General features: G+C 34.5%; 2 protein-coding genes across 2 annotated transcripts; both read right to left on the reverse strand.

The window, feature by feature from the left end:
• LOC144575955 (putative F-box/FBD/LRR-repeat protein At4g13965) overlaps positions 1–27,944 on the reverse strand; it is a 68,631-nt gene that overhangs the window by 10,483 nt on the left and 30,204 nt on the right.
• Positions 847–7,289, reverse strand: LOC144575956 (uncharacterized). Of its 2 annotated transcripts, XR_013518569.1 has the most exons (4): positions 6,494–7,289; positions 6,028–6,195; positions 5,054–5,202; positions 847–1,257 (listed from the first exon to the last, which is right to left on the reverse strand). XR_013518569.1 is itself a non-coding variant. In XM_078326227.1 (3 exons), exons 1-3 carry the CDS (start codon positions 7,085–7,087, stop codon positions 5,158–5,160), a joined length of 807 nt encoding a protein of 268 aa, XP_078182353.1. In that variant the 5' UTR covers positions 7,088–7,289; the 3' UTR covers positions 4,909–5,157. The 2 variants fall into 2 exon arrangements, 1 of the variants encoding a protein (XP_078182353.1); XM_078326227.1 differs by lacking the exon at positions 847–1,257 and having other exon boundaries at positions 4,909–5,202.

Here is a 27,944-nt window from a genome sequence, read left to right on the forward strand (position 1 = left end):
TGTCTCTCCTCTCTTCTTCCTCTTCGCACTAAACCGTAACAAAATCTTTATAGATGCTTGTCCCTAGCTTATGATATCAATTTATGATGCTACACTACTGGGTTTGTTCGTTTTGATATATGACATAAATCTTATGTCTTTGTATCATGATCTATTTGATTTTTCGCTGAAATCTAATTATACGAACTTTTAAGAAACAATCAATGGTTTTTAATAACGGTCTATCATTTAACGGTATAATCCGCTTAATAATTATTTAATCACAATTTAACAGCGATGTGTTTTTAAAAACTTATTTTTTTTTTTTTTAGAGTTAGTGGTTAAATACCACTGAAGAATATATGGATAAAGAAAATATATTATTTACAAGTTCCTAATTTCTAATATTTTTAACGAAACTTCCACTGTAAATAGAGACCCCTCATGTCTGTTTTTTAATAAGCCCAACTGTTAGAACAAAAAAAAAATACAGCAAGATACACAAAACAAGACTGGTTTTAGGCCTCTTAATATCAAACCTTGCTCTATATTTTCCTCCATCCTTTCTGTGAACTACAAATACACACAAAACAAGAGGAGCGGAATCAGTTAAGACTTACAGCAATTATTTTTGGAGTTCAAGTCTATGCATTTTCCCAAAATTACGAACTATATTAAATACTTGCAGTTCTTTAATACAGTAATATTAGCCATGACAAATGTTTTACTATGCCACTACTTGCAAATAGTATTGATTCATTGGTAAGGTACAATTGCACAGAACTCTTTAAGCTATCTTTTTTTCTTTTTCTTTTTCTTTTTCTTTCAAATAAAAAGGCAATTTCTTTTTCTTTTTCTTTCAAATAAAAAGGCAATTTCTTTTTCTTTTTCTTTCTTTTTCTTTTTCTTTCTTTTTCTTTTTCTTTCAAATAAAAAGGCTCGTTTCATTACTATGAAACTTCCAACGTTTTTACACACAAAATGCATACCAAAAACTAGGAAAGAAAACACAGCAAAATACAGCACATCAAAGTTTGGCTGATCCATCAGAATACTAAAATATCAAAAAGAGGACTATCTAAGCCAGAACAGGGCTAATAACAAGAGAAGTTTGTGGAGTAATGTGTAGAACACATCAACTCTAGTTAGAAGAGGAATCAGCTGAAATCCATACTATCATATGCTCCACATCAGGGGGTGCCACTTGCAAAGGCACTTCATCCAGATCCTGCGGCATCCACTCCTGCACTGCTTGCTGCATATCTTCAGGGAGTTTGCCTGCCCAATAAATCACAAGAGAGATTATTTGTAATATAACAGTTCTACCAGAATGGTTAATTGAATTGTTAAAACACAGGTCATTCCGTTGTCTCCATACACACCACATTACTACACATACCACTATAAGAAGACTCTTTTGGCTATCTGAAATTAAGTTAGCCTCATAAAGTCAAAGATTCAACTATGCCTCATAATGGTTACAATTTCAGTTTATCAAAGCTTAATTTATCAATAATAAACTTAACCAGAGGTCTTTTTCCACATTATAGGTCTAATTGGTAGAATATGACCTAATTTATTATGGGCAAGCTTAAGTTTTGATAAAAAAAAAAGGAAAATAATAATAAAAGAAGAATTTTGGAAGAGTTTTTTTTTTGTACAAACTCACAAAAAGTTTTGAAACCAAGGTTGTTTTTGTGATGACCTTGTATTGTTAATTAAGGAAAACTCACAAAAAGTTCCAGTCAGTATTTGTTAGTAGCTAATTGTTTCTTTGCAAAGCAATGCCGGATAAAAACAATAATTACATGGTTAATTTAGTTTTTTTTTTTTTTTAAATGCCCAAAGTCTTCCCTCCAAATATTTTCTGTATATCTATAGATATTTTCAGAATATCTGGAATCTAATTATTTTTTGTCAACGTAAATTAAATGTTTGAAACAACACTCAAATGTGAAGCACTACATCACCCAGTTTCTTTTTCTTCTCCTTCATTTTGATATATCTTGTTAAACTATTAAAATAAAGTGAAACTTCAACGGAGTTAAATAGGTGGAGAAATAACTCAGTTGATTAAATAGTTGTCTAAGAAAAATAAAAATAACACCATGGACCAACATAACAATAAGCAAAAATAAACACATTTCACATAAATCTGCATGCATATGCCCAATTTGAGTCTTAACTTTACACTAGTTGCCTTGTTGCAGCTTTGCCGCAATTTGTTCTTTGGTTTTTGTTTTGATCTTATTCCTTTGGTTTTATATGCAACAACTGCTTTGTTGGACTAATAAAACATTGTGTAATGTTCATTGTATTGTGCTGTAAAAAATCATGCAAATGAAGAATAGTTCTACGTAAGCATTTACTTGATTGTGGAATATATTTCATCATCTAAGCTAGGCTGCATGTGTAGAGTAGTAGTCTTCAAGGTCTTCATTAATTTTTAGTACAATAGAAAGGGAGAAATTATGGTAAGAAACGCATAAGTGAACACAAATGTTATTAATTGAAAAGAAAAAGGAGAAGGAATCATATAAAGTATGTGAAATACAAGTAGGTGAGCCGCGGAGTTTCTTAAATATATCCAGATTGAGAATGTGTACAATGTGGGAGTTGTAATTTATACATGCAGACGCCAACATAAAGCAATGGGAGGAGCTGTACATAGTGGGAAGTGAGAGGCCCAATGCATGTCAAAGCAGAAATTAGTACCTTCGAATATAATTTTGCTTCTAAAAAATTCAAGGTAGGACTAATTATTGTACATGTTTGTATGGTCTAAAATATCTGAAACCTACAAGGATAGCACCGAAATCTACCAAATCAGGTAGTACAACTTCACCATAATAATATATACTTCCACTTCCTTGGCTTTAAGGGGGATTAATTGAGCTCTGAAACAATTTTGAAGAAGACCTCTATATAATTGGCATTATAACACTCTCGAGATTAAGTGAAGCAGCTGTAAAATGTAAAATATAACACTCTCCACTTTATTACCTATGCAGTAGTCAGAAAGATGTGGCGTCGAATTCCATTATTTAATGCCAAGTAATGGGTTCCTCCAAAAGAACCTATGTGGATAAGAGCAGTAAGTAAATGGTGTAATCGCCGAAGGGTTCCTTTATTAGATATCCAAATCAAATGTAAGGTGAAACTGAATTAAGTGGGGTTACAGTATAATGATTGATAGTAATCTGCTACGTGAAGGACTATATGATATAAACTTCAAGTGAAGCAAAAAAAAAGTGTAGGCATATATTGGCATTATGAAAAATTAAAACAACAACTGTACAGAAGATATTTACCTTATGAAAAATGGAGAACTGCCTGACCAACCTCTACTGTTATATCACTTCTAAGACTTCTTGTGCAATACCTACAACATTGTATGTCATAATGATATATAGAAGACAGTGATATACTGCAAAAAAATTGATGAACAAACAACTAAATGATGAGGTGAAGCAACAACGAAGGACATTCTCAACCGCTTCCAACGCTTTCCAGCGGAGGAGTCCATTATAGGTCAATTAGTGTTTAATGAAAGCTCCAATAATGAATGCCAAGGAAGGAATTAATAACTAATTCATTGGCTGATTTCAATCTTTTATACCAGTATTGTTCAGTGCGCATAACAGTAGAGTGCATGATGAATACCATGCTGCTAAGTTCAACTACCAAGTCAGTGTATGAGCAAATTCAGAGCTGGTAGAAGGGCAAAATCTACGGAACTGCTTTCATGCTTTCAAGAAATACATACATGTTGGCAGAGTACTAATACAGTTAGTAAAGTGGAGCTACAGTAATATGCATAGCGCACATCAGCCGGTACTTCAAAAAGTGTAACAACAATGCAATGCATATCTTATTTCAGCCAGCTGGCACATATTTTTGCACAGATACAATACTCAGATTTGAAGCTGTGCCTCTTGCATCTAAACAAAGGATTAAAGTTCCTCTAGATTTACAAATACCCATGATCTGAATGTTTTTATTATACCATGCATTTGCAGTTTGTAAACCAGTTGGCAATTCTACTAAATTTGAGACCTAAATTGGAAGATGAACCAAACACAATCGCATACGCACATGATGAACACTAATTAGTGTCAATAAAGAAGAGAAAAGGAGCCTGGAATTAAGAAAAGGTTGGAGATTACTGTACCATATCAATTGCGCGTAAGAAAGACATGGAGATTTGTACCTTGCTCGAGACTGGAGATGCATAATTCTCTTAAACAATGGACTTATAGACAGGAGTTCACATTTGGAAGACAGAGTACAACAGAATTAACCCAAATTTATGACAGTCTCAATGGAGGTCATGTCAAATTGTGAGCTGTTAGTTTTCCCTTCCCTTAACCATTAATGTACTAATCTTTCAAGAAGAGAGGAATTTACCTCAGTAAGGGCGGAGAAAGGTCATCTTCGTCAGGTTCACTCCTTTTGTTCTAACAGCTCCCGATTTAGCTGCTCCCGTGTAGGCTGATTTTGTAACTCCAATTGCAAGAGCTGCAATGTCGGCAAAATAGGGTGAGACTACCAAATCGCACTAATGACCAACGAAGTAAGAGCCGCTGAGAATATAGGTGACTACTTACTACCGACTTACTTGGGGCACGTGACCGTCGCCTAAGAGAGGAGAGCGAGGGACACGTGTAAGATTTGGGGAAGAATTATAACTCATAGCCATAGGAGACAGTTCAAGGGACGGATGGACATCAAGATTCGTTAGAGGGATGGAATTTGGCCTGATGACAGAAGCGGACGTTAGCGTTAAAATTGAGGGCTCTTCATCCGCCATCAGAAGCATAACAACGGGGGTGTCACTGTTCCTCGCTACAGTGACACCCCATTCTCCTTTTATGAGTTATACTTATAATAACAGTGAGCCAAAAAACAAGCATTTGAAGTATTGCTTTTGACAAATTGCTTCAAACATAATTAAAGCCATGTTAACACGACACATGGCTAGGATATTTAGCTCCAACAAAAATTATAAAAATAAGCAAAGCGATGAAAATGACTTCATTTAGCACGATTATGCAAGTCATAGTTACGAGCTCACCTCTTAGAGGAACAATTCTTACTCAGCAACTTGATGACTTCTTTACGATTCTCTTTCAAATGGAGATTTTTGAAATAAGCATAGAGATCATTACCATCAACATTTCACGGCAGCATTGATTGCCAATCCTTTATATAGTCAATGACATACTAGAGAATTTGGAAAAAAAACCAAATAATAAAAAAGATGCTATTGGCAAGGAACCTAATTTAGTAAAACATCGCATATGTTTTCTGAATACGACTAATTTAGTAAATATCGAAAATACTAAACTCTAGGCATACATCGGCAAAGTACTGCAAAAGATTTCAGAATTTTCAGATAATTTAATAATAGTATAAAGAGGAGCAATCAGGATTGCCAATGGTTTGACATACAACACATACCATGAAAGTAAATGTATTTTTTCCAACTATGTTTTGTGGAAGAGGATAACCTAGGGAGACTCATTGATCAATACTTTGCTTTAAACGCTAAGATAGGAAAGGTGAAAATGATATGAAGTACCTGGGCTGTTGAGTATTTGGTGTATAGAGAGGATAGAAAGTAGTATATGAATTTCATTAACTATTTCTTCTCCTATCTTAGATGCAATCATGCAACATCAGCAACTTAATTAACAAAGTTGCATCACCAGTAATTATACAATTGAACCCAACTCAAAAGTTCAAGGGTCATTTGAAAAAATAAAAAAATAAGATCAGAGGGCAATTCAACTGCATGAACAAGTTCAGGGCTTATTCCCAACATTCCAGAAGAAACTAAAAATATAACATAAAATACTAAATAATGAAATTGAGAACTTAAAAAATAATGGGTTGACAACAACTGAAGGAAGTTTTAGCCGGAACTATATGGGTTGGATTGTATTAATCAGGTACTGTCACACTCCCAATTTAAGAGCTCAATCCCAACCCTAGCCTCTTATTGAAAGAAGTAGAAACAAAACAAAAAAAATTTAAATGGTTATGCACCTCCTTAACCAGCTTCAGTGATTTCAAAATAGGACAATTATGGAGCATCATAATGATAGCTGCCAAATTGCGCTCGGGAAAACAAAGGATCACATCCAAGTACTTCAAATTAGAAAATTTTGGCACATCTTTTCCCAATTCCAACAAAATAGGAATTGGGTACTCATACTGTACAAATAAAAAATATGACAAAAATATCCAACTAAAGCATCAACCTATCATTCTACCCATCAACCTATCATTCTACTGTACATTACCAAGTAATCATATAAAATTGTCATACCGGTTTCAGATGAATATCTAACATCATAAAACACCATTTCAAATTAAAAGAAGGTCAACTGATTGGTTCAGACACACATATCTAAACAATTCGAAGATGGACATGCACCAGCGGTGCAGTGCAGAAAGAAAACATAACTGACATGTGCAAAATAATAATAATTAAGAGGATAAAGTGTATGACCGTGCTCTCGTCTAAATGCAGGCTTAGCTCTTCCACATGTGAGATACAATTCAGCAGCCCATCAATGGTATGGACATTTTTCTCACGAATATAACCAAGTTTAATAACAGCTTTTCTTAACAAAGGAACCTTTGCATGGATGTGTAACAGATTTCGAAGATCATACCGAATTTCCAAATGAAGAGACTCCAATAAAGGAAGAGATAACCCTACAATATCAAGCTTTTTAGTCCTACGGGTAAAAATCAGTTTGAGTTTTCTGATTGTCTGGGAGGAAAGGCTAAACCCAGGAGTGTCTTTTATATCGAGATGTAAATCTTCCAAAGAACATAATTCAGAGAGAAATGGGTTGAGATTGGCCAGGTCAATCACAATCAATTGAAGGGAAAGGCTTCTCAGGCAGGTTAAATTGATTCCAGAAGGAAAATTAAGTTCTTGAATATAATGGGAAAGTAAGCGAAGCGAGAGGCACCTGAGAGAGGTAATTGCAAAGACAATGGGAAGAATAGGTAAGAAATCTGACAACCAGAAATGTTCCATGGCCAGGTGACGCAAGTCGAGGGAGCGGGCCTTGAAAAGCAAGGACGAAACCATCGACTTGGCATATGGGTCACATCAGGAGACCTCCAGTAGCAAGCTGAGGAGGGGGTGAGAGGGATTGCGGTTGAGGAGCGCACGATTGGCCATGCAACAAAATTCTCGGCGGATGAGTGGAAGGGATAATCTTTGCTTATAAGCTCAAGGGAAGGAGAGGCATCTCAAAGATGGCGGAAGCAGCGGCAGAGGACGGAGGTGCGAGCGGGAAGCGTATCCTCTGCAGAGCCAATATTTGCGGAGCTTTTAATCTGTTCGTTTCGGATCGGACGGATCAGATCTTTCTCGAATTGAAAAAAATATATTTTCAAAATTTGCAAGATTTGATCTGATCCGTCCGATTCGAAACGAACGGACCAGATTAAAAACTCCACACAGCTCCGCAGGAATTGGTTCCGCAAAGGATACGCTTCCGATGCGAGCGGCGATGCGCCAACGAGATGATTTTGATAAGCAACGCGTCGGGTAAATCAGAGAGGCGATCAATTGAGTCGGAATCTGTCCCCCACAGAGAGGGTTTGAGGGGAGAGCAGGATTTGCGAGATGTTTTGCCGTTTTGAGGGTTTTGATTTCATCAGTCGCCAAGTCAAGTTTCTAAGAAAAATGTTCGCTTATGACAAGCCAGGCAGCCTGGTTCATTGTATTATAAGGCCCAAAGGGAGCCCATGAAAACCAAAAGGCAATCCTTTTACTCGATCAGAATTTGGAACGATTGCTTCCTCCACAAAAAGACATAATTAATGACTAGTCTTTGTGCTACATTTCAGATTTAAATATGATTTGATTTTTCAAAAATATAGATTTCCGTTTGTCTGTTTTGATTTTTTTTAATATGCGAATAATATTATTTTTTATTTAAATATTTTATAATTTTATATTTATTTTCTGAACGTGTGTATAGTTACAATAACATGTAACTATATATTTTAGTCAAATATATTCTTTTTTTTGTGTTTAAGTTTGAAAATAAAGATCTATGAATGCACACAAATTTAATACATGAATAACATGTTTTTAAATAGTTTATAATGTTGTGTTTATTTTTAAATTTATGGGGAAAGTTCATATGTACTCTCAAAAATCTCAAACATATTGTTCCCTCTAAAATTTATAATGTGTTAAAAACGCAAAAAACAGAAAGATTGGAATTCAATTCACGGTCAGTAACAGGACCCAAAAATGTTCTTAATTATTCCGTTTCTTCGCCAAAGGAAAAACTTTCAATCCTTCCTTTTTTTAGTTTTTTCATTTTTCCGTTTGTTAGTTTCTTCATTTTAAAAATCTATCAATTCAATACGGACTCAAAAAAAATTGTGACAGCCGACAGTGCCCAAAAAACTAGTTTAAAAATATTAAAAATCTAGTTCCACTGTTTCTTCTATGTAAATCAATAAACGAGAGAAGAAAGAAATTAAGAAATCAAGCAGCGTGGCAACGACAGTGACGCAGCGACTGAACTAGACAAGGCAAGGCTGCAGACCGTGGCCTCTCGATTGGACTACCTTTGCCTCATTAACTAGGTTTTATCCTTCTATTACTTTGTTATTTTTGTAATTTAAAACAATGATTTCTAGAAAATATGGATCAAGTAGCGAAAAACAAAAAAAAGAAGAAGAAAAACTAAAACCTCAAAAATGTTATATTAAAAAATTTTGGAAGAAAATTAAACCACAAAATGAGTTTTTGAAAAATCAAGTTGAATATTAAGATCTCAAACTTTTCTCTCGTTCCGGACAGCAAAATCTTTGAGACCGGCCCTACTGTCACGTCAACTGAATTATATGTGCTCATTGGCTGCTCCTGTCACATGTTCACACAACTTTGTTTTATCACTTTTTCTTTCTCCATCCAGAAAACCAGATCAATACAAGAGAATCAAGAAGAAAAAGGAAAAAAATGTTGCTACCATACAAGAGCAGGGACTGGAAAAAATACATGTTGGGGACCCATGTTGTTTTCTTTGGTAAAACCTAAACGATACGAGTAGGGATGTAAAAAGAAGTTACGGCTTGACCAGACAGGTTACGGCATGGTACTTTTTCGCTCAAATACAGTATGTATGTTAGTCGTGTGTAGGGTTGTTCATCGGTTTGGTTCGGTTGAAACCGAATCGAACTAGGCTCACCAAAGTTATAATTCGGTTTTAAAAATATAACTGAACCGAACTGAACTAGCATTGCAACCGAACCGAACCAAATCAAACTTTTAGTTCGGTTTGTTCGGTATGTTCGGTTCAAACCGAAATATATTAATTTGTTTATTTAAACAATTGATTTATAATAAAACGAAGTATATTAAGAAACAAACCGGGGTATTAAGAAATAAATTAAGATACTAAAAAATGAACCGAAGTATTTAAATCAATTTATTAAGAAATAAACTAGAGTACTAAGAAATAAACCGAGGCAGTCCGGATCAAATTCATAATATATAAAAGTTCGGATGGTTTGGTTATTTCAGTTTTGAAATATTTCAAACCGAACCGAAATTATAATTTGATTTTAAAAAAAAACCGAACCGAACCATTAAACTGAAAAAACCGAACCGTTTGAACCGAACTAATTCGGTTCAGTTCAAAACCGAATAAACCGGACCCAATGAACACCCTAGTCGTGTGTCATGTCTATTTTCATATTGTGACCATCTTTCAAACGACACAGAAAGTGATTAAACGTGACTGCAGATGACTAAAACAATATATAATTTATGTCATTATTTATTTCAAATTTTAATTTAAATTTCGAACAATAAATATATTTTTTTAGAACGTTGTTTCGTTATTTTATAATTGTATATAAAATTTTCATTTTTTAACTTTTTTTTCTGATTTTTTGTTCAAAAGAAAAGGTAGGATTGCATTATTATCTATATGGGCGTTTCATTTGAAAGGAGCATGTTCAGCACGTTTATTATAAACCCATTTATTGGGTGTTCCCACCAATCTTCTCTCTTTTTTTGGCATTTTCGAAATATTTTAATATATGAGTTTTATAATTAAAGGAGTGAGATATAACATGCATCAATGCATATATGCGATAATTAATTTAATTAGTGAGATATGTGAGTTTTATAATTTTTGGCCCTAGATTGGAAACAATAGAAAATTGTAATTAGATGAATATTATTAGTTTATGACTTATCAGTTCATCATTAGTGGCTCATATTTTCTTGTCTTTGGTTTTATTAAATTATTGACTCGTCCCCAAAATGATCTGAAATTGCAAGCCTAGAATTGGACTTTTATATAGGCAATGTGAGTGATCCTTATAGTACTAAACCTCTACTCTACACAAAAACAAAAAGCTTAACAATTCACTGCTGAACTGTTATTTTGGTGTCAAATGTACGTATAAGTAGTGAAAATATTAGTTATGTTCGTTACTGGTTTTGTCATGATACATATCACAACTATAGTGTGTCACGTATGTTGAATGTATTACGTGACTCGCATGTTATATGACGTGTCTTTTGTAATAAAAAATCACACAACACATCACATAAACTGATCGGATCACAACACGTCACGCGATACCACATAGCCAGATTTTTTAATATTATTCTTTACTTTAATTTATGATATCATTTCTCCATACCTTTTAACATGTCTTTAATTTCTTTTCAACAAACTTAAAATTTGATAAAAAAAAATTGCTAAACATAATTGTAATTTTTATCTATCATTTTAGTTATGTCATGTCATATCATGTAAAAGAAAAATTAATCACTTCATATACTCGTATGACATGACTAACCAAGTCACGTCGTCACATACTCACATTTTTTTCCTTCACTACATGTAAGTGCGTCTAACTCGTCAACTAGAGTGTTCTTAAGCTCATCAAGTCTAAATTTATCAAATTAGCTTCAAATGATGAATTTAAACTTTTGAAACCCATATAGTTCATGAGTGACACATTTACATACAATATTTGTAAATATTCAAATTAATTTTATAAAATGTGAAGCGGTTTAAAAAAAAGGGAAAATTATATTTTAATATTAATGCATTCATTTTTCATCATTATTTTTTACTACTTGACTATATATTAATAATTCAAGAATTTATAAATTCGTATGTAAATGTATTACTCATGAAGTAAATCAGTTTCAATTATTTAGATTCGTCATTTGAAATCAATTCGATAAATTTTGAAGATTCTTAATGAGCTTAAAAATACCCTAGTTATACTTCCATAGATAAATATATTTCATCATTAAACCCTCTTGTAACTCGTGTATTCACCCACTCAATTATTAAAAATTACATGCATATGGAAGTGATTTATGAAAAGAATAATTAAATTCTTGGAAGCAAACGGCAGTGGACCTAAGTCTGAGCTGGATGCCTTGAGAACAAACAAACAACAGATTAAGTTACAATATAAACAAGCGAAACAATTATATAATTCATGACATTGGTCCCAGTATATATATAGATAGATATAGACCTTTCAACCGCCATTCAATTGCATAATCTGATCAAAGCAGATATAAAAATATATATATACCCATCAGAGTAGAACTAGGGCGGTGTTCTAAAGTTTATCAAACTCTTTGGTGAACTCAAATCTAAAATAGATTGAATTAACTTCAAACGACGAATCTGAACAGTTGAAATCCGCGTATCTTGTGAGTGATGCGTCTACATATGAAAAATAGTAAAAAAAAATGTAAAATTTGGTTTCCAAACACATATTAATATGAAGAACAAGATGAACGGTTTGGATCGGTTATTTGGACTTTGAATTCGATATTTTATAGTTCAATGTACAAAAATATCTATGCATTGCAATGTATGGTAGCCTTACTATATATATATATATATAGAGAAAGAGGTTAGCTACGCTACTTACATAAGCATATGAGGGTATATGCTTATAAGTCATTTTTTCGTTTTCAAAATCCAAAAAGTTGATCTGAACCGTTAGATGTGATCTCTATATTGAAATGTGCTTGGATACCAAATTTTACATTTTTTCTGATTTTTTTTACTATTTATTAAGCCATTTTGAAAATCGTTGATCCAACGGTAGCTTAACAAAACAGTAAAACCAGAAGCCACTGTTGGATCAACGATTTTCAAAATGGCTTAATAAATAGTAAAAAAATTCAGAAAAATATAAAATTTGGTCTCCAAGCACATTTCAATATAGAGATCACATCTAACGGTTCAGATCAACTGTTTGGATTTTGAAAACGAAAAAAATGACTTATAAGCATATACCCTCATATGCTTATGGAAGTAGAGTAGCCAACCTCTCTCTCTCTCTCTCTATATATATATATATGAGGAGGGATCCAATTACACCTTTTTTGGTGACACCGGATTACACTATATATTTCCAAAGTCCAAAAAGTCGATCCAAACCGTTCAACATGATGGATATGTTAAAATGTGCTTGCAGATCAAATTTTACATTTTTTTTGAATTTTTTTACTATTTATTAAGATGGGTACAAAAATTCAATGATCTGAATATAGTGATTTTGTTAAATACTTAATAAATAGTAAAAAAAATCCAAAAAATGTAAAATGTGATATGCAAGCACATTTTAATATATCTATTATGTTGAACGGTTTGGATCGACTAATTGAACTTTGAAAACTTTGAAAATCGAGAGTGTAATTCAGTGTCACCAAAAAAGGTGTAATTGGATCCCTCATATATATATATATATATATATATATAGAGAGAGAGAGAGAGAGAGAGAGATGGGCTATGGTACATTGCAATGCAATGTATAGTCATTTTTATATATTAGACTATAAATCATGTGATTCTAAGTCCAAATAACTGATCCAAACCGTTCATCTTGTTGTCCATATTAATATGTGTTTGGAGACCAAATTTTACATTTTTTGAAAAGTTTTTACTATTTTTTTAGATTTATTGAAGTTGTTGTTTTTTTATGGTCCAATTTTGTCTGAAAATAGCGATTTTCAATAAATCTAAAAAAATAGTAAAAAATTTCCAAAAAATATAAAATTTGGTCTCCAAACACATATTAATATGGACAACAAGATGAACTCTTTGGATAAGTTATTTGGACTTAGAATCACGTGATTTATAGTCCAATGTACAAAATGCTATACATTGCAATGTACCATAGTCCAAAACACATATTAATATGACCAAGGTCTTGGTGCTACCAATTCGGTTTGTGATTTTAAAGTTAAAATAATTGATCTAAAGTGCACAACGTATTCTCCATAATAAAATGTGTTTGGAGAACAAATTTTATATTTTTTTTGAATTTTTTTGCTATTTTTTATTGATTTTTAAAAATCACAAATAATTAGAAAAAAAAATGATTTTTAAAAATCCATAATAATAGTAAAAAGTTTTCAAAAAATATATAATTTATTTTCTATATACATTGTAATATCGAGAACATGTTGAGCACTCCAGGTAGACTATTTAAACTTCAAAAATTGCAAAAATGAATTGATAATACCACATTGATCTTAATTAGCCGAGCTCTGTATCTAGAGATTATCCGAATCCGGATAAACAGATATGGATAATTGCGGATACAGATACAGATATTTTTTGTATATGGTGAAATAATGCCGGATACAGATACGGAAGATTTCATGAAGGTGAATATCTGTATCTGTATCCGCAATTATAGGGATTCAAAATTGCTTCCAACCGGCTCCGACTTTATTGCTCCCGATAGAAATTATTATATGATTATCCCATATTCATTTCAGTCTTGGTTGTGGAATAAATGATAATACTATATGGTTTTCAATTTAATCTTTTTTTTTTGCTTGTGATGGTGCTACAATAGTGCTATTTTTATTTCCTTTTTGCCTTCATTTCTTCACTCTCCATTTTTTTCTATTGAAGACTTTAGCCCATGAATATAATATGCTTTTAGTCTCTGTTAAATTAGATTTAGCCATTGTTTCAAGACAATAACAAAACACTCTTTTGTATCTTAAAGTGTATAACTCAATTATTCGACAATTATTTGTTTGTTGGGGAATCATAAAAGGCCAAACAATTACGCCTTATCTAGTGATCAAACAATTACATCTCATCTAGGGGTCAAACTGTTACATTTCAAAATTCTAAAACATGATTAAAATTTCTAAATCGATCATTTGGCTTAAATAAAAATTTTAATTAACTTAACGATCGTTCAGAAACTTTCTGACCGACTAAAACGAAATTAAAATTTTGAAATATAAATAAAGTATGAAATTATGTATAATAAAATTTAGGGATTTAGAAATATGTCTGTATGAACATATTATTTGATATCGAAATTATTCGAATCTGAAATTTAGAATTTAACATCTGAAATATTATAACAAATATATGAAGTTCTAATTAAGAGATTAAAATACAAACTTTTGTATGATTAACATTGTATAAAATATTTCAAATTTCGTTCATAATAAATCAAGGTTCTAAATAGCGTTTATCGCGTCATAGCGGGGAGCCACCAAAAAATGCTATAGCGAATAGCGACGCTATAGCGAAAGCTATCCCAAATAGCGTTTTTTTATTTTTATAAAAATTATATTATATATTTATACTAAATATCAACATTATTTAGTCTCATAGAACAATAAATAATATCAAATTGATTAAAAAATTATAATATTCATATTGAACCAATACAAAGTCCAAATTGCAACTCAAAATATCTATAGTAATACTAATATCATAAACTATCGATCTTTTTCTATTTAAAATATCTTCAACATCGTAACATAATTTATCTTTTTTCTATTTAAATTTCAAAATAACCTAGAAATTGAAAAGAAAAAAAATCATACTTCTAGTAAAATAAACAGATGATCCTTGAAGAAATTCTTGTTAGTCCCTAAAATTTCCATAATTTAGCAATTATTTATTTGATTTATCATCAGTTAAAAAAAAACCAAGAGAAAAATGAAAAATTTATTATAGCGGACCTGAATTTGATATAATATAATATTCATCAAAATTAAACAATATATTCACCATTTATTTATTTTAAAGCTCATATAAATTGAAAAAAAAAACAGCAAATGTTGCGCTATACGCTATGCGCTATAGCGGATCGCTATTACCGCTATAGCGTCCATAGCTCAAATAGCGCGTTATTATGCATAGCTTAGCGTTTTGGGTCCAAAAATGCTATAGCGCGCTATTTAGAACACTGTAATAAATTATAGAGAACTAATTGAATATATATAATTATATAAAAGGAGATCGAATTATTCGAATCTTAAATTGAGAGATAAATACACAAATTATATGTACAAATATAGTTACAAATTTTATGAACTTTCGATTTGAATTTATGAAAGAAATGAAATTTAAATCAATTAAAATGAGACCATAATGAAATTCTGAATTGTTTGGACCTTTGGATTAAATCCAACACGAATCTTAAAGCAGTCCCATTTAGTTACCCAACTCTCTCCCTCTACCCGTGACAGAACCCCCCCAGCCCCGTCCCCTCCTCTCTTCTACGCCAAAACCAGGGGGCTCCGCCCCTCCCCTCTTCCGTCGCCGGCGAACCCACCAGACCCGCCCCACCCTCTCCTCTCTCTCCTTCTCAGTTCGGGAAACCCCAAACCCCGCCCCTCTCTCTCTTTTTCTGCCTCCCCTGCCCCTCCGCACCACCCCCTCGTCCTCGCTCGCTGATCCCCGCCACCACCACGAAGACCTTCATCTCTTGTCTCTCTAACCCGTGGACCTCCTCTTCCAATTTATCTCTCCCTCTTTTGCACCGTTTGCCGCTAATTTCGTGAGAATCCGAAACCCTAGAAATGAGAGTTGAGGTGTGCTCCGTCCTGGTGCTGGCTTGGTGCTGTCCCGGTGCTTGCTCGATGCCGTGCTGGTGTCGGCTTGGTGCTTAGTTGGAGCCGACCGTTCTTTTCCCAATCCATCTCGTGCTAGCTCAATTCGGGTAAAATTCTGGTTTGCTCGTTTAAATTGATCGATGTGACTTTGACGTGTTTCAACTTGATAAATGGCCTTTGCTCGGGTTGTTGATTTTCCTGGTAAAGGCACTAATTTTTGCTGTTGCTTTGTGTTGTGTGTCTTGTGTTGTTCGGGTTGTGCCTGGCTGTACCGATACTGATACACTCCCTGTGGCTGTTCTGGTTTGTTCTGTTTTGCTGGTTTGTGTTGAGAATGTGATACTGGTCGTGCTTGTTGTTGTGTATGTGATGCTGGTACCAGTCGGTGCTGGCCCAGTGATACCACTAGTACTGTGCTGATTTTGTGTGTATACCAGCCTTTGAACTGGCAGGGACCATATTGCAAATTAATTATATCTAGGGGTTTGAATTGTAAAATATAAGGCCTTATGTAGAGTAGTATAAATTAAGAGCCTAGATGTGAAAATGTGAGGTTTTGAATTAATGGCCGGCCTATGCATTAGAAATGTTATAAATGGACTTGGAGTAAATTGTGAATTGTTAATTAGAGGCTTACCCCTTTGCTAAATTATGGGCCTTTAATTAAATTGAGTTGGAATAAAATAATTGATACGTCAAATGGGCCGAAAGGTATAAAAGAATTGACGGATTAAAAGACAGCTTTTGAAATTTAAGTTTTGATAATGTAACCGAATTAAACCCGGCATACTTGTAAAATAGGTGTAGATTCAGTCGAGCAAGACTTTGCTGGACATTTTGAGACGTCTGAACCATAAATTAAGCGGTACGCTCGTCGTAATCAGGTGCGGGATTCTTGGACTTGTTTGATACTTTATTTTCAGGAATTAAACTGTTTATTCGTTTGTCATGTTGAATATCATTGATTGCATCATTGAATTGTGTAGAGCATTTGCATAGCCCAATCAAATTAAACTTGAATTGATGTGACTTAGAGTGATTTGCATGCTGGTATGGTTGTAGGTTGTGTCGATCTATTATGATCTGATTTGATTGAAAGTCACCACGATTTGGATATGTATGTGAATGGATTTACGAAGTTAAGCACTTGGATCCAATGAATTTGCAAAGTCGGGCTGTATGCTGACTTTGATTCTCAGGATCCTAAATGGCCTTAGGTAAACGGCCCTCAATATTTCCCAATACCGGTTGGAACGAGGGAGGGTGATTATGTTATGATGTGTGAATTGGAATCGTGGGTGACATGTGTAACGTCTGTGGCTCGGTGGCATTCTCCTACGTGTTAATGCATTTGGACGGTCAATTGACTATTAGGAACATTGGAATGATTCCAAAGAGGATTTTCTTTATATGATTTGAACCAGACCTTAATAAACGGTTAAGCCAAGCGATTACAGATGGGTGTCAGATAAAGGGTCCAGCTCGGTTGGCCATCTGTAGGTGTTAGTAACCCTACATATGTGGGTTTGATAAAGGGTCCTCCTCGAAAGAACATCTGTAATTGCTACAAGCCCTAATGAATTGAGTTAAGCCAAAATATCTGTTGTGTTTGAAATTCATCTTGGAAATTCCGTAAACTGTGATTCATCTGATTAATTGTTGTCGAGCATTGGCATTCTGTTATTTATGAATATATATCTGTTTGAACTGTTATGGTTTGGGTTTCATTTTTGAATATGGAGTTTGATTGCAAGTCTAATAATCTAAACTGTGGCAAATTTCGCACTGAGAATTTATTCTCACCCCCACCATTTGGGTTATTTTCAGGTTTATTACACGGATACAGCAAAGGAGGATATTGGTAATGCATATAAAAAGATCCACTGCCTTGCGTGTATTTATATGTGACACTTAATAAATATACGCGGCAGGCTGTCAGACCCGGGATTTGGGGTGTGACACAAACACTTACACCCTGGGGAAGGAGAAACAGTTCCCCACCTTAACCTAAGGACCGTCCTATGCCAAAGAGACCCAAAATATAAATCTTAAGTGCGGAACATAATACCTGATTCCATGTCGTTTGTCATGGAATAACCAAAGCCTTGTAGAGCAAGCCGTCTCCGTGAGCACGAGACAAGTCTTCAATGGCAAGAAGTCCTTCTCGTCTTTTGTCGTTAGGTCGAGCAATAAGTCTTCCAAGATAGCAAGGTGTGACCCTTGAGAAATCCTCCATAAATTTCCTAATAGATTTCTCTTCTCTATTATTTGATGGTGGAAGAAGAAGAGAAGACACATAGAACTGTATTTTTCTTGAGAGAAAAAAAATGTATGTTCAGTTTTTGTGCTTTTCTTGGTTACCTTGTGCCTTGGGGACCAATCCTTATATATAATAACCTTTATAGTTATCTGCCAAATTGAAAAAAGTATAATGTGATGTGCATCAAAAACCGTGCTAGCGCATCAAAAGCTGTGCGACTGCATCGATATCCGTGCGGACAGCACAACCCTCCATAAAGGCAGATTTTTGACCTCATAAAAGGTATTTTTCTGAATTGCAAATTTCTAAATCAGTCAATTAATGATTTGATCTTTGCCTAAATTGTTCTACATATTTATGGACCACATCCTAATGAATATATTAATTGTCTATTACCTTATTTGATCATTTTAATTGACAATCATATATGACAGTAAACAATGCATAATTAGATTACATATATGCTCAATGTTGGCATTAAATCCAACGAGGTTGGCAATAAATCTAACAATCTCCCGCTTGAGCAATATGTCATGACTTTTTAATTATGCATTGTGTTCCTTATGTGCGCACATTTCTTTACTGTCTTCCTTATATATTCCCAAACCAATTCGGTCCATCAACTATACTAGTAAAGGACTAAAGCGGCATTCGTCGCATTTATTCGCAACTAAACCCTCAATAATCACATTACTAATACAGCTGAATAACATGAATCATGATGTGGATGTGTAGCATAGAAATTACATATAATTGTGATCTTCACATGCCTATTTCTAACTTGGTCTCCCACTTAAATCTTGAAACTGAATTTCATAAATTAACTGAATATTCAAACATAAACGAGAAACAGAATGTCGAAACTTCATAATAAATATAACACTTGTTACATCTCACAAGTTACATATCCAAAATTACAATGAAAAATAGAACATTAAATTTCAAATAACAGACTCCCACTAAAACTGAATATTCTCGATAGAGATTACACCCATATGAGCAACATGCTCTTCAAACTTAGCCGTTGTCAATCTCTTAGTAAGAGGATATTCTAACATAGAGTCTGTTCCTACATGTTCTATTTTCAATTTACCATTCTGTACTCTTTCCTTTATTTTACTTTATTTTAGCATTGTTCCATTAACTGGATAATACTTGAGGCACTTGTTGAGACTAGATTTGTCTCATTTCCCTATTGAGATTTATTTTCTGGTTATTGTTTTGCTTGTCATATTTAAGGAGAACCTTATCGATATAATTCCTTTGGGATAAACTTTGAATACTTTTGAATCTCATCCTTAGTATTTTCATCCCTAGGCTAAATGATGTATCACTAAAATCTTTCATCTCTGAATTCTTTATCATAAAGTTCTTAGTTATTTGCAACATATTTATATCAATATTGGCAATCAATAATATCCACATATAAAACAAGAAATACAAACTCACTCCCACAAAACTTAAGGTATACAAATTCATAAAATAATTTTATCTCAAAACCAAACGAGATAATCTCACTATGATTTTGCAATACCATTGTTGAGACACTTTTTTTTTAGTTCATAGATGGATTTCTTAAGTTTGCACACTATTAACTTTGCGTCTCTTGATACATAGGTTTCTAGTTGCATCATATAGATTGTTTCATTAATGTCACCATTTAAAAACGTTGTCTTAATATCCATCTACTAAACCTCCAAATTAAAATGTATAACCAATGCCAATATGATCTTTAAAGAGACTTCCAAAAATAGAGTATTGATGATTCAAATAACATATCAATCACTATACTTTATGTGCACATAATTTTAACAATCATTAACCTTTCTTTGGGCCGGTTAATGCTTGCATTCATAAAATAAAATAAAATATAAAGTCTCTTAAATATTTAGCGACAAGACGATATTTCTTTATTGGCACTTTTGAATTTTCTTGAGGGTTTCTAGTATTGTCTGAAACAATCTGGCCTACAACAACATCTTCCAAAACTTGGTGCGACCTTAAGTGGCTTGCACCCGTCTCTGAATTTTCATTTTTGTGCTGTTTCATCTTGTTGAGTTTGAGTTTCAATAATGATTTCGTTCGTACAGGTGTTTTGAGTAAAACTCGGATCTATATCCACAAAACTCGCAATACCTAATGGAATATTTGTATATTCCTATTCGAAATCAATTATTTTCTCACCCCCCACAAACTCAACATCCTCCAAAATTTTTTGCATTTCCTGTCTCAAATACCTTATATTCTGTAGGATTATAAAATTTATAACCCCCTTGAGCGCTCATTAATGTCTCTTCATGAACCTCTTCATTATCATAAGACACATGCGATTAGATCTGTTCCACTTTTTCTTTTCCTTCTTTTGATCAGAAGTACTTGTATCCATAATAGTGGGACAAGTTTCTCTAAACGCAAGGTCCAGATCCATGACACTGAGAATTATTACTATGTTCTCATGTCAAAATTTGAAGTTGGTTCCATTCAACATAAAAAAAATGTTGTTTAGGCCTTTAACAATGCTAATTGAAAAATCGCGAACTAAAAATCACAAAGAACAACACGAATAAAAAACTGAATTTATAAATTACATTCAAATAAAGGCACAACTTGCTCAAAATATATGAGATGATTTTCCCTTTTGTTACTATACACACGAATTTCACAACCAGGTAAGTTCCCAGGTAAGTCAGGGATCCCTAAGGATACACTTTGAATTCCGACTTGCCTAGACAGAACTTTCCTCGACATTGTTACATTCATAGTATCGTAACTTATCTTAATAAATCATCGCATTTTATGAGACTTTAAAACCATCTTAAAAAAAAAACAAAGTATCAGTTTCCATTAAGCGGCTATCTTTGGATAACGGGTCAATTTCTTATGATACTTTGGCGCAATAATAAAGTATTGATAGCCTAGAACATACCGAACAACATGCCTTCCTTTGGGCCGACAATGTTGACATATTGTAAAATTTTTGGTCATCACTATACTTTATTATCACTCACTTGCACAAATAATTTTTGTAACCATTACCTTCCTTTGGGCCGATAATGATTACATTCATTAATTGCACCTTAACTTTTTTTGCTGTAAAATAAATTTAAATTAATATTATCAAAAGAGGTACCTTTGGGTACAATTAGGACTCAATTAATTCAATTCAAGATACATACAACTTTAATGCCTTTATAAGAATTATAATTTATACCTTAGCCATAAAACAAAATTGCAATTAAATAAAAAATATATATAATTGCATCATAATAACTACAATTTTAATCTCAGAAATTATTCCGTAATTTTCTAGAGAGTTCTGTGGCCTCCACAAATTTTAGTGCGATCTGCCAATTTGAAAAGGTATTCTATGCATTTGCATCAAAAACCGTGCTGTCGCATCAAAATCCATGCGGCCGAATCTGTTTTCTGAGTAGCTGTAAAACTGCATTTATTATGCTGAAATTGACTCATGATCTAGAGAGATTTCATAATTTTGGAAGCACCTTAAGTAACCTTTGAAATTTAGAAATTTAATTTCAAATCTGTATAATTTGTTTTAGAAAATTTATCAAAAATAAATTTCACCAAAAACCAAAAGAAAATCCATAACTGTCTACTAAAATTTGCCAATAAAGGCTATGTGGAATTTTGCGTAGCCTCTGTGAGTCCATACGGAGGGTTGTACAAAATCTGCCAGGACTGAAATTTTGATTAAAAATTTGCGATTTCAATTGGAAATCTTCTAGCAAATTTTAACCAACTTAATAACTTAAAAATAGGCAATTATGGCTGCAAACTTTTACAAGTTTTGTGCTCTCCAAACAAAAATTTTCAAATTTAAAACAATAAAGAAAAATCAAACAAAAAATCATCAATAATTTCTTATTTTCTCTAGATCCTAAAAGACTTAATCCTTCGACATAGGATGGCTCTGATACCACTTGTTGGGGAATCATAAAAGGCCAAACAATTACGCCTTATCTAGTAATCAAACAATTACATCTCATCTAGGGGTCAAACACTTACACCCCAGGGAAGGAGAAACAGTTCCCCACCTTAATCTAAGGACCGTCCTATGCCAAAGAGACCCAAAATATAAATCTTAAGTACGGAACATAATACCTGATTCCATGTCGTTTGTCATGGAATAACCAAAGCCTTGTAGAGCAAGCCGTCTCCGTGAGCACGAGACAAGTCTTCAATGGCAAGAAGTCATTCTCGCCTTTTGTCGTTGGGTCGAGGAATAAGTCTTCCAAGATAGCAAGGTGTGGCCCTTGAGAAATCCTCCATAAATTTCCTAATGGATTTCTCTTCTCTATTATTTGATGGTGGAAGAAGAAGAGAAGACACACAGAACTGTATTTTTCTTGAGAGAAAAAAAATGTATGTTCAGTTTTTGTGCTTTTTTTGGTTACCTTGTGCCTTGGGGACCAATCCTTATATATAATAACCTTTATAGTTATCTGCCAAATTGAAAAAGGTATAATGTGATGTGCATCAAAAACCGTGCTAGCGCATCAAAAGCTGTGCGACTGCATCGATATCCGTGCGGACAGCACAACCCTCCATAAAGGCAGATTTTTGACCTCATAAAAGGTATTTTTCTGAATTGCAAATTTCTAAATCAGTCTATCAATGATTTGATCTTTGCCTAAATTGTTCTACACATTTATGGACCACATCCTAATGAATATATTAATTGTCTATTACCTTATTTGATCACTTTAATTGATAATCATATATGATAGTAAACAATGCATAATTAGATTACATATATGCTCAATGTTGACTTTAAATCCAACGAGGTTGGCAATAAATCCAACATTGTTTTGTATCCGTATTCATAGATTATTCGCTCTATATCCGTATCCGTTTAAAGCGAATTTGATTTTAAATTTTAATATTCGTTTACTATCTATATCCATATCCGTTTATTGAAAAACATATACGGATATGATATTAGCATTATCCACTCTGAATTAGGGCTGTAAATGAGCTGAGTTTGAGCGAGTTACCCCCAACTCGAACTCAACTCATTTAATAAACGAGCGAGCCAACTCGAGTTGGGATAGTAATAACGAGCTGTGGAGCCAACTCGAGTTGACTCACAACTCGTTTATAACTCATTTACAATGAATAGTTTCTTTCACCTTTCTTTCACAGACAAACAAATTCTATTTAAAAAAAAAATACAAAATAGTAACAAAATAACATCAATAATAACAATAATATTGGTGGTTACTGATTCCATACAAAAATAAGATGTAGGGCTTTTAGATTGTTTGATTTATAGCTTAAGAGTTCATGAGGACTATGAGCTTAAGAGAGACGCAAGTTCGCCAAAATGGAGGGTGGATGGTGGATAGGTCACTAGAACAATGGCTTGAGCTAGTGGATTGATTTTACCCCAGTCGGGTATACCTGCCCGTACTCGCCGCCCGGGGTACCCGTGCCCGAGCTCGGGTATGGGTCGGGTACGTGGGTACGGGCAAAAACCGGACCGGACCCGTTATTTTGGACCAATACCCGACCATACCCTACCCGAGTTTATCCGTACCCGAGTTTACCCGTACCCTACTAAACCCGTACCCGACTACCCGAGTACCCGTACCCGTATACCCGACCACTGTTCATCCCATTTCAAAATTCAAAAAATCTGATTTTTTCCCCCCCAAACCAAAAAAAAAAACCAGAAAAAAAACAAAAAAAAACCAACAAAAAAACAAAACCAGAAAAAAACAGCAAAAAATAAAAATAAAAAAAATACCCGTACCCGCCCTATCCGTACCCGCCTTACCCGTCAAGGGTACACGGGTAAGGGTATAGGACGGGTAGGGTATGGGTTTTGAAAATTATACCCGCCATACCCGTACCCGAATACCCTTGTACCCGAGTATACCCGTACCCGAGACGTACCCGTACCCGAGACGGGTATACCCGGGGTACCCGCCCGAGTTGCAAACCACTAGCTTGAGCTGGGTGCCTGGATTAGAGTTACCGTGAGAAAGAGAGAGAGGGAGAGAGAGAGATTAAATGTATATTAAATGTCTTCGTTTCAAAAAAGAAAAGAAAAGGAGATTAAATGTCTAGGTTTTAGTTTGGCGGGATTTGAGTGCGTGACAGCTAGGGTGTGAGAGACTGAGACTATTGATATTTTGGTTTTAGATATGGTTGGGATTTACTGTGGCGGATCCTATGTAACTCGAGTTATAAATGAGCGAGTTGGGCTGAACTCGAACTCAGCTCATTTATTAAACGAGTCAGCCAACTCGAGTTGAAACTGACTCGAGTTGTAAATGAACGAGTTATTAACGAGCGAGTTACGAGCGAATTGCGAGTTTGAACAATTTTGCCCAGCCCTACTCCGAATTCGCTCCGTTTACACCCCTAATTACAATGACACACGTATAATATTTCATTTATGTACCGCACATGTAGTTATAGCCCTAACATTGAAAAACTAAAAACAATTGTTTTTTCTTTTTCATTTGGAAGTGTGCCCCAACCAAAATTTCCTATTTAAACAGCAAAACCTCATTGCTCATCAGTGACCAACTGACCATACTCGTTTAGCATTTTCAAAATCATAGATAGAATTGATGGGTAAAATTTTAAAAACTCCAGGGCTCGTATGTCTTCTACTCCTTTTAGGAACCATATCTTGCCTCTCCTCTCGGGCCGACATGGTTGCCATGGCACACTCTCCAACCTCCGTCAGTTCATGCAACGGCAGTGACATTACATGTCGAGTTGAGGCGCAATTATTGGATGAAGACGAGCTGCCTTTGGATCTTGAATTGCACAGGAGGATCCTAGCGGGCTCCATTGGGTACCCGTCAACATTAAATGGAGGAGTACCCGCTTGCAATCCGCATTGCAGTAACCCAGGAACATCGTACACTAGAGGTTGTATCTACGAAAAGCATTGCCCCCACCAGCCCCCAGGACATTAATTTATGAAGCACTCGCTACTGTCAGCAACTCTTTGAAACAAGAGATGACACTGAAATATGTATCTTTTTACTAATTGCATAAAGTATAAACAGTAAGAGTTTGTTTTCTTATTTCATTCGAATAATATGGGGGATTGTATCTTCATTATTATCTTCTACGCGATGGAGTACGTACGTACGTTATTGTGAAGTTTAAATCTGTTATATTATGATCCAAATTGCTATTTGGACCCAACAGGTTATGAATCTTGCTTATATATATTATGTAATTTAGACTCTTTATAAGAGAGAAAATTAGTAAAATTTAGTTTACTCTAGATCTGTCTCTTCTCTCTGAACGTGTGTATAATTACAACAACATGCAAAAATATATTTTAGTCAAATATCTTTTTTTGTGTTTTTAAGTTTTTTATAATGTTGTATTTATTTTTAAATTTTTGGGGAAATTTCATATGTACCCTCAAAAATCTCGAACATATTGTTCCCTCTAAATTTTATAATATCATATTCTTCTAAATTCTAAAACCTCACAAATTTATCATTTTTTTTTTTACTTTTCTATTAAAACTCATTTTAATTTATAAAATACTCATTAATGCATCTCAATTATCTGATATGTTCTAAGATTCATACAAACAAGATCCGCATTAATATTGAAGGGCCGTCTATATTATAGGTTGTAACTGAATTGGCTCCGCTTAAAATTAGACGGTTGATATTCATTAACTCAAAGGAGAATCTTTTGAGTTAATGCATAGGATAAGCATTCTTGCTCCCACCTCAGTTGGACTGGTTCGGATTTAAACTAAAAATTTGAGTTAGGGAATCCGCAATCCATTCATTGATGATCCCGACAGATCACTCGGCTGAGATCGAGCCAGGCTTCTTGCCATCAAAAACCAGAACGATCCGATCTGTAATGCACAGTTGAGATCTATAAGAAACCATCAAGTCCAGGAAACTGGAGAGGTATCTTATTATTTGTCCGTCTACTTATGGTTAGGGCTGCCAAAAAAGCTCGTGGCTCGCCTCTAGCTCGTTCGCTAACAATTCGCTCGGTAGTGGACTGAACTGTTAACGAGCCAACTCGGCTCGGGCTCGGGCCAAAATAAACAAGCTGAGAAAGGGGTCAGCTCGGCTCGTTAAGCTACAGTGGATTTAGGATTTAGTCCCGTATAATTTTAAGTCCAGTTCCATTTTCAAAGGCGCAATTATGCAAAATTGATGTATTTTCGGTTTGGGAAGAAAAGATATGGGCTTTAGTTGCTTGAAGATGTGCCTGCTGGACGATTTCTTAAATTTTTTTAATGGGATTTCTTATTTTTTTATTTTTGAATTTGTATAATAGCAGCCCAATAAAGCCCAGCGAGCCAGCTCGTCAGCTAGCTCGGGTTGGCTTGTCACAAGCTGAGCCAGGGGTTTTGACTTGGGTGACCTAGATCCAGCTCGCTCGGTCCAGGCTCGGGCCAAAATAAACGAGCCGAGCTAAGGCCCAGCTCAGCCCGAGCCAGCTCGTTTACAGCCCTACTTATGGTCTAATTAATATTATGAATGCGAAATAAAATTGGGCCAATGGGCCGAGAAACTTCAAATTTACAAATGCGTTAGATAGCATTAGGCCTGTAACACTCTCTACAGATACGTAATATAATAAAGGAAGCCCATGTCCGTTTTATCTTTCTCTAATTAGTTGATGATACTACCAATGAGCCCCTTCAACGAAACATACAGCACATCACGCAGAATTCAGATCCTAAAGTAACCCAAACTTTGAGTTTGGATAAGGAGCGTCCGATCTTATTTGGCACGTATATGGCCCGTTCATTTTATATGATTATGACTGGACGGTCCAGCTTGTCAGATTAAGCGAAAGACCAAAGGGGAAACAGCCTCCGTGCTCTGATTGGTCTTCTGGCATGGGGTGCCCACCTGTCAGATTAAATGAGGCAGAAAGTGAGTGGCGCACTGTTTCAAGCCCCATGGACGCGGTTTTTAATTACCGTAAGACTGACCATGGGGTCAAACTATCAGAATTTCAGACAACTCCCTTTTTGTGTCGTTTACCGTAAGTAGAAACAAATATGCTGTTGTACCAACAGACGGCACTGGTACTGCAAAGACATTTCGGTAATAGAGTAGACCTTACTCTTTAATAGTTATCTCTACCTCGGTATAAATTATTTACTGGTACTGTCATCTGTTCTTAAGGCAGTTTCAAATGATGAATCTGAAAATTGGCTTGTCTGCTAATGTCATATGTTTTTTATGCCGGCGTCAAAATAATTCTGAAAAATTGTTGGCTTAGGCTTGATTCACTGTTATACTTTGGTATCAGACTTGAATGATGTACGGTATCAGACTTGAATGAATTAATAGGTATGCACATGTATGATTCTCCATTGTGGTGGTCATTGAATTTCATTTTTTCTTAATTGTCAAAAATTCAATTTATTATTCAAACATCCTAATTTCACATCTCTCTGTCTCTCTTTCAATTTTCTTAGGTTGCCTAAGGATATGCAGGAGAAAGACCTTAGAATGCGAGGAAATAATAATTGAACAGCACAAGCTTATGTTAGGTTGCCGTGTGACATCAGAGTTCGAAAATTCAGTTGAAAATAAATCTTGGAAAAATAAAAGCTTGAGAAAACTCATGTCATAATTTATTTTTCTCTGATGAAATAGCATGTGTTGTATGTTTATGTGATTTGATTAGACATGTTTTCAGAAAGCTATTGACTATATCCAGCCTTGCAATTAATTAATGAGCAGAATGGGATGTCATGTATTCGTATACCAAAAAAAATGCTCATAAAATCCTAGTAGGACTTCCATTGAC

The sequence above is a fragment of the Carex rostrata genome, chromosome 24 (genome assembly GCF_964058835.1).
Source record: "Carex rostrata chromosome 24, lpCarRost1.2, whole genome shotgun sequence".
Lineage (NCBI taxonomy): Eukaryota > Viridiplantae > Streptophyta > Magnoliopsida > Poales > Cyperaceae > Carex > Carex rostrata.

Excerpts from the sequence above, each read along its gene's own strand:
- LOC144575956 (XM_078326227.1), bottom strand. The coding sequence starts at position 7,087 with ATGGTTTCGTCCTTGCTTTTCAAGGCCCGCTCCCTCGACTTGCGTCAC. Across the intron at positions 6,196-6,493 it reads TGCATTTAGACGAGAGCACG|TATGAGTACCCAATTCCTAT; the intron begins GTCATACACTTT and ends TTATTTGTACAG. Across the intron at positions 5,203-6,027 it reads CACTGAAGCTGGTTAAGGAG|TATGTCATTGACTATATAAA; the intron begins GTGCATAACCAT and ends CAAATTCTCTAG.